The sequence below is a fragment of the Eleutherodactylus coqui genome, chromosome 13 (genome assembly GCF_035609145.1).
Source record: "Eleutherodactylus coqui strain aEleCoq1 chromosome 13, aEleCoq1.hap1, whole genome shotgun sequence".
Classification (NCBI taxonomy): Eukaryota; Metazoa; Chordata; class Amphibia; order Anura; family Eleutherodactylidae; genus Eleutherodactylus; species Eleutherodactylus coqui.
Genome location: NC_089849.1, coordinates 32,770,162 through 32,785,564, shown reverse-complemented (window position 1 = coordinate 32,785,564; position 15,403 = coordinate 32,770,162). Strand labels below are relative to the sequence as shown.

At 45.3% G+C, this 15,403-nt stretch overlaps 1 protein-coding gene across 4 annotated transcripts in view; it reads left to right on the top strand.

Annotated features, from left to right (window-relative positions):
• The window catches only part of SLC4A1 (solute carrier family 4 member 1 (Diego blood group)), a 55,199-nt gene that overhangs the window by 10,841 nt on the left and 28,955 nt on the right, over positions 1–15,403 (top strand). The window contains exons 3-5 of one of the 4 annotated variants that reach the window (XM_066586573.1): positions 2,330–2,417; positions 4,650–4,701; positions 5,098–5,192. In XM_066586573.1, the coding sequence (XP_066442670.1) occupies positions 2,330–2,417; positions 4,650–4,701; positions 5,098–5,192 (235 nt within the window). Of the gene's footprint in view, positions 1–2,329; positions 2,418–4,649; positions 4,702–5,085; positions 5,193–15,107; positions 15,138–15,403 lie in introns of those variants that run through there. The other 3 variants (XM_066586572.1, XM_066586574.1, XM_066586575.1) reach the window with 3 other exon arrangements.

The following is a 15,403-nucleotide window of genomic DNA, read 5'->3' as shown; positions in this document are numbered from 1 at the left end:
TAAATACTACAGCTGAGCTCATACCATAAATACAGCCCCAGAACCAACCTCAGTACATAAATACTACAACCAAGTTCATACCATAAATACAACCTCAGAACCAACCTCAGTACATAAATACTACAACCAAGTTCATACCATAAATACCGCCCCAGAACCAACCTCAGTACATAAATACTACAACCAAGCTCATACCATAAATGCAGCCCCAGAACCAACCTCAGTACATAAATACTACAGCTGAGCTCATACCATAAATACAGCCCCAGAACCAACCTCAGTACATAAATACTACAACCAAGCTCATACCATAAATGCAGCACCAGAACCAACCTCAGTACATAAATACTACAACCAAGTTCATACCATAAATACAGCCCCAGAACCAACCTCAGTACATAAATACTACAGCTGAGCTCATACCATAAATACAGCCCCAGAACCAACCTCAGTACATAAATACTACAGCTGAGCTCATACCATAAATACAGCCCCAGAACCAACCTCAGTACATAAATACTACACCAAGTTCATACCATAAATGCAGCCCCAGAACCAACCTCAGTACATAAATACTACAACCGAGCTCATGCCATAAATGCAGCCCCAGAACAAACCTCAGTACATAAATACTACAACCGAGCTCATACCATAAATACAGCCCCAGAACCAACCTCAGTACATAAATACTACAACCGAGCTTATACCATAAATGCAGCCCCAGAACCAACCTCAGTACATAAATACTACAGCTGAGCTCATACCATAAATGCAGACCAAGAACCAATCTCAGTACATGGACACAATACCAAAACCAAACTTATAACATTAACATAGCAGCAAAACGAAGTTCATACCATAAATACAAACCCCAGAACCAACCTCCATACATAAATACCAGAACCAAGCTGATACCATAAATACAGATCCAGAACCAACTTCAGTACATAAGATAGCAGAAACAAGCTCATACCATAAATACAGGACCAAAACCAAGCTCAGTACATGGACACAATACCAAAATCAAACTCATAAGATGAATACAGCACCAAAATTAAGTTCATACTATAAATACAGCCCCAGAATCAACCTCAGTACATAAATGCTACAACCACGCTCATACCATAAATACAGCCCCAGAACCAACCTCAGTACATAAATGCTACAACCACGCTCATACCATAAATACAGCCCCAGAGCCAACCTCAGTACATAAATGCTACAACCACGCTCATACCATAAATACAGCCCCAGAACTCAGCACAGATAGTCCCCTACTTGCGAATGTTCGAGTTACAAACTTCGCTAGATACAAACATAATTGTCCTGTAGTATGATGTAATGCCAGAGCATTACATCATACTGTACAGTAATCGGACACGCATTCTATCAAGCCATGCCATAGATACAGCCCCAAAACCAACCTCAGTACATAAGTACCAGAACCTAGCTCATACCATAAATACAGCCCCAGAATCAACTTCAGTACATAAATAACAGAAACAAGCCCTTACCATAAATACAGCACCAGAACCAAGCTCAGTACATAGACACAATACCAAAACCAAACTCATAACATAAATACAGCAGCGAAATGAAGTTCATACCATAAATACAACCCCAGAACCAAGCTCAGAACATAGGTTACAGAACCAAGATCATACCATAAGTGTAGCACGAGAACCAAGCTCAAGACATAGACAATACCAAAACCAAACGCAGAACATAAATACAGTAGTAGACCTAAGTGATTTTGTCATGGGGGTGCCGATGGGCTGCCATCAGAGGGAAGAAGTCATAGCCAGAAGGGGGAGGATTCATTTGTATCTACACTGCCACGCAGAAAAAGATCATCTAGCTGGGTAGACCTAAATGGGGCAGTTGCCCCCGCCTACAATCGCCTGGTGACCCCTATAAGCTTCTGGCCAGCACCCTGTGTGACTACACTGGTTGCACACAACTCAGGCCAGCCATGCAAAAGGCATATTTCCCAAAACGTATACCTGCCCCACCAGCAGTGTAACTATAATCACACCCAGGACCCCATGCCATCTGTAACACCAGTAGTCTAAATGGCATATGGCAGATTCAGGGGAGGGGTCGTATTACAAATTTTGCTGTAGCACCCAGGATCTACAAGTTACGCCTCTGTGCATCACTATAGCCAAGTGTGAACTAGGCTTTATCCCATGCCCATTTCACATCCACATATAGTCATCTGTTACCCTTCTAGATCTATATCAACCGCAGCCTCCAGTCTGTAATATGGGCAACCATTGTAATAAGAAAGTGTTTGGTTCTCACGTTGTATTCTGCTGTTTTCTTCAAGTTCAACTATGATAAAGACTTGGAAGCAGCCCTGGACGCTTCAGGCTTTGACGATCCAGAGGAAACCCTAAGCAGTGGCAGTGCTGACCGTAAGTAACAAGGACATTTAAAATAATAAAAAAAAAAAAAAAAAAAAAAAAATCACATATTGTTCATACAGAAATCCAATGAAGACGTTGCACACTACGTGCAAAAGAACATAAAGTGGCCATCCGTCCTTGATGAGTTTTTTAAAATCTAAATATATCCAACATTCTGTGGCGATTCATTTTTTCATATATCTTTACAATGATTGGAGCTCTGTTTCCAAATACAGAGCTCCTAAGTCACTACATAGGTAAATGATAAAGTTATGGCTGCCGGCAGCCACCACTAGGGGGAGTTTATGGCAAAATGTTTTAGAGTATAATGTACCAATTTGCTCGTCGGCTTTTCAGCTCCCTCTAGTGGTGGTTGCATGCAACTAGTACTGTACTACATCTCTCTATCTGCTGACAGTGTGCTGTTGGAAACTGGAGGTAAGGGCATTTTCAGAGGGTTACTATATACTTTAAGCATAACCTTCCTTGTTCTTCAAAGGGCTTTCTCACCTTAAATGTTTACAGGACATGACAAGTATCTGATAGGTGGAGGCTGTAGAGGTGGGACCCCCCACTTATCAGGAAAACTGGGATTCCTAGATTCTCAAGCAAGCTTGCTGTGCCATTCCCACAGACTTCAAGTCTGAGGCATTCATTTATTTAACCCTCTGCAATCCACTTTTGGATTCAGGGTTTCCTAGGGGGCTTTTTCTTTCTGCCATTTTACACTGGCGCCATCTGCTGGCTAGAGCCAGTACAGCAGTATGTGACATGCCGGAGAGGCCCCAGACAACAGAGCAACCAGTAATACACAGCAAGAATACCCTGACGGACGTCTTCTGACATCGGAGCTGTACAGGCTTCAATCAGAATGTTGGAAGACATCAGACAGTGGCTTGGAAAGGGTTAAAGAGTAACTGCACTTTAAACTTTTGACATGTCACAAGTTTTGTTCAGTGGGGTCCAGCTTCTAAGACCCCTGCTGATCGCCTCAGCTGTACTCACTGCTTTACAGCTCCTTCTGGCAGCTAAAGACGGCCCACATAGAGGTCTAGAGAAAGCGCTAAAGACCTCAATGAGCAACATCTTCCACTGCTGGGAAGAGCTGAAATGCATGAAGATTGCTCAAGCGCTGCGGCCCCCTTGCTGTAGTAATCAGTGGGGGTGTCAGCAGCGGGACCCTTACTGATCAAAACATTTGACATATTTCTAGGATATGTCAAAAGTTAGTTAAAAATGCAGATACTCTTTAAAGGAATTGTATCAAGTTTAATACTTACCCCTTATCCACAAGAGAGAGGATAAGTGAGTTTAGACTGCTGGAACCCCAGCTGATTACAAGAATGGAATGGCAATCATGCATGCCTGCTGCTCAACTCATCTCCATTGGACTGACAGAGATTGCTAGGTACTGTCCTCCGCTATTTCCTCCAGCCCAATATCAAGTTGGACCATATTATCTGCACCACATGGTGACTACTAGATAGGCTCCTATTATACACAATGCTAAAATTCGCTCCCAAGGGCTGGTGTCAGGTACCATGGTCACTGGTGTGTGGCAAAGGGATGTAAGGGATGTCTTATCATTAAAGATCTATATAGGTTTACCTATGGGGACCTGTTGTGGGTATTACAAGGGTTTTCTGGGACCAGGATATTGATGACCTAGCCTCTGGATAAGTCTTCAACATCAGATTGGTGGGGGTCTACTTCTCGGAACCCCAGTTGATCAGCTGCCTGAAGTAACCATGGTGCTTGAGTGAGATAAAGCAACCAAGCACCGTGGCCTCTTCAATCAGCTGATCAGTTGGAGTACCAAGCATCAGACCCCAACCAATCTGATATTGGTGACCCATCTCCGTTTTGGTGGTAACGGCCCATTTTTACATACAACACACAATATTATGGACTGAATAGAGACAAATATCAGATCCATCAACAGCAATTTGATGACAGTTTCTCAACAACAATATCCTTTCTACACTGCAGAAAGGCGAATGGAAAAGTACATTAGAACAGTAAAGGGATAGTCAAGAGGCCTTACAATATCCTGATGTTACGTCTGCTGACTATCTAGCAAAGTCTGGTGGAACTAGACTTAACCACAATCCGCACAAAATGGTAGTTCGCCCACTTTGACTTTTAGACTTTGGGGGTTATCTGAGAACATAGCGATAGGATATTTCTGTCACTGGTTCTCAGCATCAGGACATAATATAGCATAGTCTTTGCTTTGTGTAGGAGAAAGTCAACCAGCGGAGAAGAGGAAGTCAAAACTTTACAAATTCCTTAGGTGAGTTTGCATGCCATTTTAAAACTAGTATGAAAAATGTCCCTCCAGCAAGAAGCTATCAAAGTTCACATCAGCGCCATAAGAGTGGAAAAGCTAAGATGCAGAAAAATCCCCATTGATTTTAATGAATCGCAGATATCCTTCACATAGCATTTTTGCACACACTGGGGACTATGCTATGATAGCCCCCAAATATAGCGCAAACTAACAGAACTCTTGTTGAATGGATACTAAAGTGGCGTTCTGTTGACTAATGACAGTGAATGGTTCCTTAATGCTAATTTGGGCCAAATTTTTGGATCTGATATAGGTCACTGTCATAAAAGAAGGGGAGGGGGCAAAAACACCAAAACGAGATATTACAATCTGCTCTCCTCCTGTGAGTCTGTTTTTCAGACAGTCAGATTGGAGGATCCGCGGATCATACAGTCTGGAAAGGAGGAGGCAGATGGAAGACAGAGGGCAGGGAGGACGATATCGTGAGAGAAGAAGTAGGTGGCTTTCATCATTTGGTCCTACGTCCAGAGTTTCGGTTGAGTCTCTTCTGAGAGGTTTAGTCGGCAAATGTTGTATTAGTAGATGGAGTTTGTTCCAGGTCCATAGTTGAGCTGTATATACCACTACTTGTAACACTGTTGTCTCATCTACCTTTGGGTTCCTATTTCAGTAGGATTTTAGCTATATTAGATGATACATAGACCCATTCAGAGTCTCCGGTGCAGATCCGGCATGAAGTGCTGGACAAAAAAGTCGTGCATGCAGGACTTTTTTTGCCCGGTAAAAATGTCAGACAGGTGCAGGAACCGAACGGTTCCCATTATAGTCAATGGGGTCCATCCGATACAGCTTGGTTCCGTTAAGAGACCAATTAGCTCATTTACAGCATTTTTCTGTGTATTTCCGCACCAAGGGTTCCCATTGAAGTCCATAGGGGGTGTGTGAAAGCGCACGCAAAACGTAAGGAGAATTGTAAAACAATGTGTACTTCCATTGGAAAAAGAACACATCTGGAACTCAATAAGACTAATTAGCCATTTCAATTAATGTGCCTTTGTTTACTGAGTGCCAATGAACATGTCTTGTGGGCGTACAGTAGAATTTGCCGATCTGCGAGCAAAAAATGCATTGTACATTTCACCAATATGCAAAACTCAGCAGCATACAAATACGCATACCTCGTGTAAAGCCGGCCAAAGCCATCTCCCTTAGGACTCTCTCACACAGCCGTAGGCGCTTTCACATGCGCCCGCTTGCGCTGTGAAAAACGCGTGAACAGGCGTGCAAATCTAATGCCGTTGGGCCTCCCCCTTGCCGGCTCACCTCCTCTCTCCTCCCGTCCGGCTGTGTGCAATGGGAGGGGGTGAAGCTGAGCTCCCGCCCCTCGTCCGCAGCCAGCAATGGGAGGGGCGGAACTTAGCTCCGTTCCCATCCCGCTCCCACCCATTGCAAACAGCCAAAGGAGGGAGGGAGTTTAGCAGTCACGCTCCCATAGAAGCCCATGCAGCGGCCAATGTATTCCGGCCCAAAAGATAGTTCCAGGACTATCTCTGCGGGCTGTTGTAAAAGCGCTCGGCGCTATATTGGCCTGGCCGGGTGCTGTCGCGCTGAGAGAATATGGCCATGTGATCTGATGCATTGGAATCCAATGCATCAGATCGTAGCATATATCGGCCGGCCGTGAAAATGGCGTCCGATAGGCGCTTGCGTGAAAGAGGCCTTAGGCCGGCCTCACACTGGCGTGAAAAAAATAAATAAATAAATCGCACGAGATTTGTGTTTTACGAGACACATAATTCTGAAACCCATTCTTTTAACCCTTTCCAATCCAATTTTGGATTCAGGGTTTCCTAAAAGGCTTTCTCTTTTTGCTGTTATACAATGGTGCCATCTTCTGGCTAAAGCCAGTGTGTGCGCCAGAGAGGCTCCGACAGCGGAGTGGCTGGCAATAGATGGTAAGAATACCCTGTCGGACGTCTGCTGACATTGGAGCTGTACAAGCTTCAATCAGAATGTAGGAAGACGTCAGACAGTGGATTGGAAAGGGTTAAATGGGGTCATAAACATGAGCAATGTTTTCCAGTACGGCCATGTGATTCAAGAGACAAATTTTCTGTCTTCCTGCGCGTTCTCGCAACGCACCGCTCATTGTTATCAATTGGACCAGCTGCAGCATCGCCAGGTCCCCATTGAAAGCAATGGAAGAAGCTCTGTGATCCTCCTACCGCGTGGCAGGATGATTGCTTCTTCTCTGAAGTGATGAGAGGTTGTTTTTACATGAAAACGCCTCGCATCCTCGAGGAATTCACATGGGGGCGAGCTTCACGGCCCCGTATCACTCTGGCCAATGTAAAGTTAGTCTTAGGCCGGTTTTACGCTGCCAAGAAACGGGTGAGATTTGTGTGTTGCGGTGCGGTACATGTAGCGATTCTATCTTTTTGCATTGTTTTCAATGGGACAGTAAAACACATCGCATGGCGTCCGAGGTTCACGCGAGTGCGTTGTGAGGTTTCCCATTAAAAACAATGGGAAACACTTTCCGATCCTGCGCCCTGGCTTAAAGCTGCGCCGGAGGATCGCTCCTGAAGTGATGGGGACGTTTTTGCCATAAAAATGCCATGCAAGGCACGTTAAGAAGCACGATATCGGGCTGGGCTTCTTGGCCTGATATCGTGCTCGCCCGTGTATATATGTAGCCTTAGAATACGTTCACACGGGTGAGCGCGACATTGGGCCAAGAAACTCAGCCCGATATTGTGCTTGTCAGTGTGCGTTTTACGCGCGGATGCGAGGCATTTTTCCATGCATCACTTCTCTTAAATTGTGAGAAACATCCCATCGCCCTCACGCGGCATGTAGGGTGTTTGACTCTCCCATTGAAAGCAAAGGGCGATGCGTTCCGAGGGACGGGAAAAGATTGGGCACGCAGCGATTTTTTTAACCTTGCAGCATCGCTGTGAAGGAAGAAGAAAAGCAACCTGCACAACATTACACAGCTTAGACCAGGGGTCCCCAACTCCAGTCCTCAGGGACCACCAACAGGTCATGTTTTCAGGATACCCTATGCTAAGAACACATGTGGCAATGTCTGAGGCACTGGCAATAATTACATCACCTGTGCAACACTGAGGAAATCCTGAAAACATGACCTGTTGGCGGTCCCTGAGGACTGGAGTTGGGGAACACTGGCTTAGACCATACAGAGCTCCACAATTCAAAAGAACTACTGCTTCCATAAATGTAACAGCGCCCCCTATAGATCATTTAAGTAATGGCACAGAATCAGACTAATAAGCCCTGTATGCGACGCAGGAAATACTGAATGTAGAAATCCCATATGATCAATTTTACATAAAACATTGCAAACATAGAGAATGTCAATCCTTTAACAGGAGGACAAATATTGCTACTAGCCAAGGGAAGCCACGCTGCCCCCGGTTATCAGATCTAGGTGTAGTATATATATATATATACACCTCATAGATACACGTCTGATATAAACACGTCTCGCAGGGATATCACATGTTGGGGATCGCGATATTGCACTCCCGTATGAGTTTAGCCTTAGGGCTACTTCCGACAAACGAATTAGCGCTCACAGTACGCAGAGAAGAGAGCCCATTGATATCCGTGGGTTCATTCTTATTAATGATTCTTTTGCGCATGCAAAAAAATACAACCGGCTCTATTTTCCTGTGTATTTGAGCACCAAAGGTCCACATAAACGCCTATGGGAGGTGCGCAAATGTGCTCACAACGGGATGCACAATACGCCACCCGGAAAAGCACACCGTGACCATATTAGGTTTTATAGTCATTTAAATCAGGGGGGGGGGGGGGGGTGTTGGCGATATGAACAGGCTCCGCATGTGCATAAAAATACAGTACAATGTGCAGACACGCGTGCAAATCAACCTTGTTCATAGCGCAAATATGGCACACTCGTGTATTTGGGGCCATGTGCTGTCTGTGTTATGGCGGATTCACACGGGTGAAATTGCACGCGTTATTGCATACGCAAGATTTGCATGCACAATACCCAGAGCGTACAATCCGCTGATTCCAATGGGTTCGTGTACATGTCCTTTTTTTGCGCACATACAAAAAAAAGTGGCATACTCTACTTTTGTGTGCATTTGCACACCAAAACGTCCCCATAGTCGTCTATGGGGGGCGCTCAAGGAGATGTGCAATTCTATGGGGGGAAAACCCCCCATTTGGATCCATTAGTCTAAACTGGGGCGTGGTTGTATGCACAAAATCTACAACAAAATATGGCACAAATAAGCCTCATTCATGGTGCCAATGTGTTGCGCTCCACATAATTGTGCATACTGTCCACCCTAAATCCACAGGCAGCGTGTGGGCCCCATTATAGGGCCATGAGGCTATGCACACTGCTGGTTTTTCACACGAAACAATGGTGAATAGATGTCCAATGTGAATTGCTCCTGAGCCTCTCGGTCACGACTCAGGTAGTTTGCACCTAACCTTGCATGGAGCACTCGGAGTATAAATGGTCAATGGCTTCAGGTAGGTAATTACTAAGGAGCAGACGTTGTAGTCACACCTGGGTCCTGGAGCCTGAGGGAGTCCAAAAGGTCCATATAAGACTACAGTATCAGAAATGGAAAACTGTAAGTAGGGGGCACCCATACAGATCTTGCATTGGAATCCACATGCTTCACGTTCTGACGGGCTCCTATTTATGACTGGCCACCATTGTCAGTCTGTACCACCTACACAGGGGTGTAGCTAAAGGCTCATGGGTACAAAGTTTATCTTGGGGCCCCCCAACTTCTCTTAACCCCTTAACGCAGAGGCGTAACTTGAAGTTCCTGGGTCCCAATGCAAAACCTGTAACAGGGGCCCCAAGTATAATGCTTTATTCATAGTAATGGGCTCCCTATATGGAGAAGAGAGGCTTTATGGGCCCCCTAAGGCTCCTGGGCCCGAGTGCAACCGCATCCCCTATAGTTTTTAAATTAGACTAAATATAAATCAGGGCAGGGGGTTGTTTCGCACACATATGAAAATCTGCTGCATGCGCCAAAAATTACAGTAAACTACACAGACACGCGTGCAAATCAACCTTGTTTACATTGCGAAACGAGTACGTTGCGAATTTGTGCATCCGCCCGTGTGAAGCTGCCCTAAACCACATGACCAGAAAAAAAGTGTTAAAGACTATTTTTATAGAAGTCATTTTTGACCATTGAACACTACATGCATTAGACCGGCTTCACATGGGCGTACGCGTATTTACACACTGCGTATTAGCACGATGGGCGTTGTGTTTCTCTGCTCATATGTGCGCAAAAAACACAGGCATGCTCCCATTGATTTCAATGGGCAATTAAGTTTAATTAGTTTAATATGTGCTATTTCTGTGTGCAATACACATGATGGTAGAGCATGCTGCATGTTTTTTAGCACAAATGAAATGCGCGCAGAAAATACGCTCGTGTAAACGAACCCATTGAATGGATAGGTTCTATTCACTGCACATTGCAAGTGCAAATTTTGCATGCTTAATGTTCAGCGCAAATGCTTTAGTGTGAATAAGCCCCAAAGCTGAGCTCACATAGGAGCTGAAAACCGACCGCGCCAAAATGCAGATCAGTTCCGGTTTCCAAATGATTGCAGCTTAAAGCGCTTTCATTGCTGAAGGCCGCTCAGTGAACTGCTGTTTTGCTACATTACGCCAGTGACGCACAAGCGGATTCCAACCGCATTTATAAGACAAGCAAGTGTCCCGGCCTGACCGCAGGTCTCCCGACCCGAGCGTCATGGGCATCTATGGGCTGGCTGGGACACTTGTCTATATCACAAACACACAAGGGGGCGTTCACACGGACGAGAAAGTTGTGAACCGTTTTCACTACATATGCGCGTTTTTGATACATATGTGTGTTTCTCACATCCGTGTTGCATTCCTGTACACTGCATTTTAATGGGCGGGGAAAAAAATGCAAGAAGGCCTAATTGATGTCCCCTTTTTTTTCTAGTCTCCTGGCAACACGTATAAAAAAACTGCAGTCAATACTCACATAACTATATATTTTTTTTACACAGTCTAATTCAGACGACCATATATGGGCCGGGTATTCACGCCAGCCGATATACGGCGTCCCTCTCTGCAGGGGGAAGAGGCTGGAAGAGCCGGAAGCAGTGCACTGAGCTCCCACCTCCAATGAGAGGAGGTGGGTGGGGGCGGAGCTAAGTTGGGTTGACTTAGCCCCACCCCACCATGCCCCTCCTATTGCAAATAGTGCCAAGGGGCGGAGAGGGGGCGGGAGCTCAGTGCGCTGCTCCCGGCTCTCCCAGCCTCCTCCACCTGCACAGAGGGACGCCGTGAATACCTGGCCGATATACGGTCATCTGAATAAGCCCATAGACATTTTTATAGATGATTTTGTGATATATATATATTTTTTCTGTTTGATGTACTAAAAAATGCATGGTCTGACCACACTAATTTAGGTCGGCTGCACATGCGGAATCTGACCCTGTGCCCAGCCGGCATCCGCACGTACCTGCCTTTCTTTTATCTACTCTGTACGGCCAATGTTCCGCACAACTTGCCGTCAGCCATGTGCAGTACAGATTTTATTTATTTTTTTAAACCTCTGCAATATCATTGTGGAAGGGCCACGGATCGGACGGCTTCCATTAACTTCAATGAAAGACATCTGCACGGAATCCGTGCAAAAACAGAACATGCTGCAATTTTTCCTCCGCCAGCCGAAAATCACAATTAATTTCCGCTCGTGTAGAGGAAAAAGCGATATTCAATAGCATGTTATGGGCAGTATTTGCTGCAGAATCCGGAGGCGGGTGCCCGCTCTGGATTCCGCAATGCAAATCCGCCCGTGTGCAGCCGGACATAAAAATGCGGACAGAAAATACACCTGTGTGAATGAGTCCTTGTACACAGTCTGATTCTCGGACCGAGGCAACAAGTGCTGATTTGCTCTTACATACCTATTACATGGGTCTAGAATCGCTGGTATGGGGAAAGATTGTTACTATCAGCATTCATCCCCATAGATCCGGCCGTGTTTTGCCCCATTCAGACACTGGAGATGTACAGCCGACCATTTTTATGCTTGTTAAAAAGTAATGATCAGCCCACAAACGAGTTGATCATTGTCCATTTTGCATGGCCCAGTGATCGAATAAACAAGTATGACTGATAATTGGACTGTGCAAAAGGGCCTCAAGGGTGGATTCACATGAACGTATATAGGCTCGGTTTTCACGCCGAGCTGATATACGTCGTCCTCGTGTGCAGGAGGGGAGGATGGAAGAGCCAGGAGCAGGAACTGAGCTCCCGCCCCCTCTCTGCCTCCTCTCCACCCCTCTGCACTATTTGCAATGGGGAGAGGCAGGACGGGGGTGGGGCTAATTCTCGTCGCTTAGACCCGCCCTCGTCCCGCCTCCTCTCATTGCAAATAGTGCAGAGGGGTGGAGAGGAGGCAGAGAGGGGGCGGGAGCTCAGTTCCTGCTCCTGGCTCTTCCACCCCCCCCCCCCATGCAGATGAGGACAACGTATATCGGCTCGGCGTGAAAACCGAGCCGATATACGTTAATGTGAATGCACCCTAAGGTGGATAGGGCCACAAGTTACTGCAACCATGACCCAATGATTGGAAGAAATCCAAACCTGATGGACTTGCATTGACTTGCATTCATTAGCAGTGTCATGTGGCTATACTGGGATCTATAGCCACTCAACCGGCATCGCAACCAAATTTGCCATGTAGTCTTAGATTTTAGCTGTAGTGAGTTTCTGACTGGATGAGAGGCCTGTGATGTGGATCAGAAGGGGTAGAGTTTCTTCTTGAGAAGACTTCTTGGCCATGCAATGCCCAACTTGCGTCATGGGCCTCTCAACCAGAAACCTATTACACCCCGACGAAGGGCAAAAATGCCAAAATGGCTGTCTGTACATGTTATCCTTCCCTTCTGGAGAAGACTCTGGCTTTGGCTTATGTTCCCAGTCATGTTACAAGATCTGTTAAAAGGTCGGACGTTGACTTGTAGGAAAGCGACCTTCTACTATGTAGCACTGCAGAGGCATTGTACCATCTCCCATGTGCATACCACATTTCCCAGAGGAGCATGCATGGCCTATACGTCTCCAAGAGGAGAAACCATACCCCTCCCAACTCAATAAGACATGAACGGTACAACTGTTTGCGTGGAAGGCGTCTTTCACATGATGTTTTTCCCTGCAGCGCTGCCTCCTTCTCGGGTTTCTCTTTTCTATACAGGAAACTGCATAGGGGACGAAACCGTAGTGTTCAATGTGTGAGGAGAGAGACCTCTTTCGTCCCCATCTCAATAAGGTCCTGTCCCTGTCAGTCTCTTTAACTGGATGGACAACACAGAGGACGACGCTTTTGGACGGCACTTTTCTATCCAGCTAAAAAGTTTGACAGGGACAGAAACTTAGTGAAATCCGGACCGAAGAGCTTAGACACTATGGTTGCGTCCCTATGTCGTGTTCTACGCAGAAAATGGAAACTGAAGACGGTGCTCGCGGGCAAACCGGGATGTGAAGGTAGTCTTATTAGATTAGTTAGATTGTCTGTCTAAGGTCAATTTCAGGCGAGACTATTTTAGCTTCATATTATCAAGTCCGTGTTTTGGGGACCGTAATACAGAGCTAATGTAAATCTATGGATCTATTCACATGGCTGCGTTTTTCACAGCTGATTTTTAACCCCTTAAGGACGTGGCCTTTTTCGTTTTTAAAAGTTTTTACAACTTTTTTTATTTTTTTATAATAATTAATAAAAAAATTTTTTTAGGGGACTTCAACTCACGATTGTTTGATCACTCCTGCAGAATGATGTACAACCATAGTATTACATTATACTGCAATCTGACAGGCAATCTATCAAGCCACACCAAAGGCATGGCTTAATAGGCAATCGGCCTTGGCAGTTTTGCCCCCGCAAAACTGATCAGGGGATTTAAATGCCGATGTCAGAACTGTCAGCGACATTTACAAGATTGACAGCTGCGATCAGCATTCACGCTGATCTCTGCTGCTGTTGAGAAACAGCCGGCACCTGCATTGTATGGAGCGGGATCGGCTCCCGATCGCCCTCAAAACAAACCCCAAACGCACAGGATGTAACTATATGTCCTGTGTTGTTCAGCGGTTAAAAATACAGCGTGACCTATTTTTGCATTTCAGTCTCCGTATGTTCACGCGGCGGAGATTTTTTCCATACTATTTAAGCGTCCCATTCATTTGGATGGTAAACCATGCCATAGTCTATACGGTGCTGAATCTTTCCGCTTGCAGATTCAAGTCCACGGAAGGAGAAAAAGTGAAACGTCATGTCTTGATCTAGAATCCGCATTGGGAATTCCACCCATGGTTTTGCCCATGGACAAGGGGTAAATCTATGTACAGATCTTTGGCTTAGGGCTTATTCAGACAACCATATGCACAAAAATGCTCACTACAGCCCAACGTAGGGGCGTAACTATAGAGGGTGCAGGGGATGCGGTTGCACCCGGGCCCAGGAGCCTTAGGGGGCCCATAAGGTCCCTCTTCTCCATATAGGAAGCCCAGTCCTATGAATAAAGCATTATAGTTGGGGGCTCTGTTACAGGTTTTGCATTGGGGCCCAGAAGCTTTAAGTTATGTCTCTATGCAGCATGGTTTAGGTATGGGTACGGGTACAGATACAGATAAAGGGGGGCCCCAGCTCACGTTTTGCATCAGGGCCCCTGAGCCTTTAGTTACGCCCCTGGCCCAATGTATTTGTGCATGAACAAGGAAGGATGATTAAAAGGATGATTCCGTGGATTAAAAGGCTAATTAGCTTAATGAGATCCAAATGTGTTCTTTTCGCTGCATTTCGCACAGTATTTCACGCTTCCCCTTGTGTATTTGCGCACCTCCCGTAGACTTCTGTGGGACCCTTGCTGCGCAAAGTGCAGGTCCTACTTTTCACCACACTCACATAAATCAATGGGTTCTATTCTCTGTGCTTTGCGTGCACAGATTTTACATGTGATAATTAAAGAAATACTAAAAAAGTAATGTTTATGAAAAAAGGACGTGTCAGATTATTGGGCATAATGACCAGAGTGAAAACTACTTTTTTGAAATAGATTGAGAAAATTAAAAAAAAATAAATTCCACAATCCCTTGATTTACATAGGTTATCTACTGATGACACATTCCCTTTAAGTGTTTACAGTCAGCAGGAGTGAATTGCTTAGTAATTTAGTGTAAATACTGGCTGGATGAATGCCAATATAACTTGGTTATTGGGACAACTTAGAGATGTTCTCCGATTGGTTAGGACTTGGTAGAAGTTGGGGTTGGGTCACCAAATAAAAGATGCAAAGTTTCGCCTCGTCGTCTTCGTCCTTGTCTTCTTCGTCCTATCTCCTTTGAGGATGCAGGACAGGTGAGTTGGGGGTATCCACTAATTCTTGTCAAGCCTTTCTATGGTCATAGCTCATAGGACACAAGATGAGGGTTTGAAGAAACATATATGTACAGTGAGATCTCTTTGAGATGACCACTCAAGAAAAGTGGTCTTCTAGGGGATGGTCTTCTCAAAGATTCTGTGACTATTTTCCCCCATCTTATTCATGGTTGCCCTCTAGTATGACCATAGATGGGATAAATATCGACCAATTTTAAAGTTGTCTCGACATTCCTTTAGAAGCT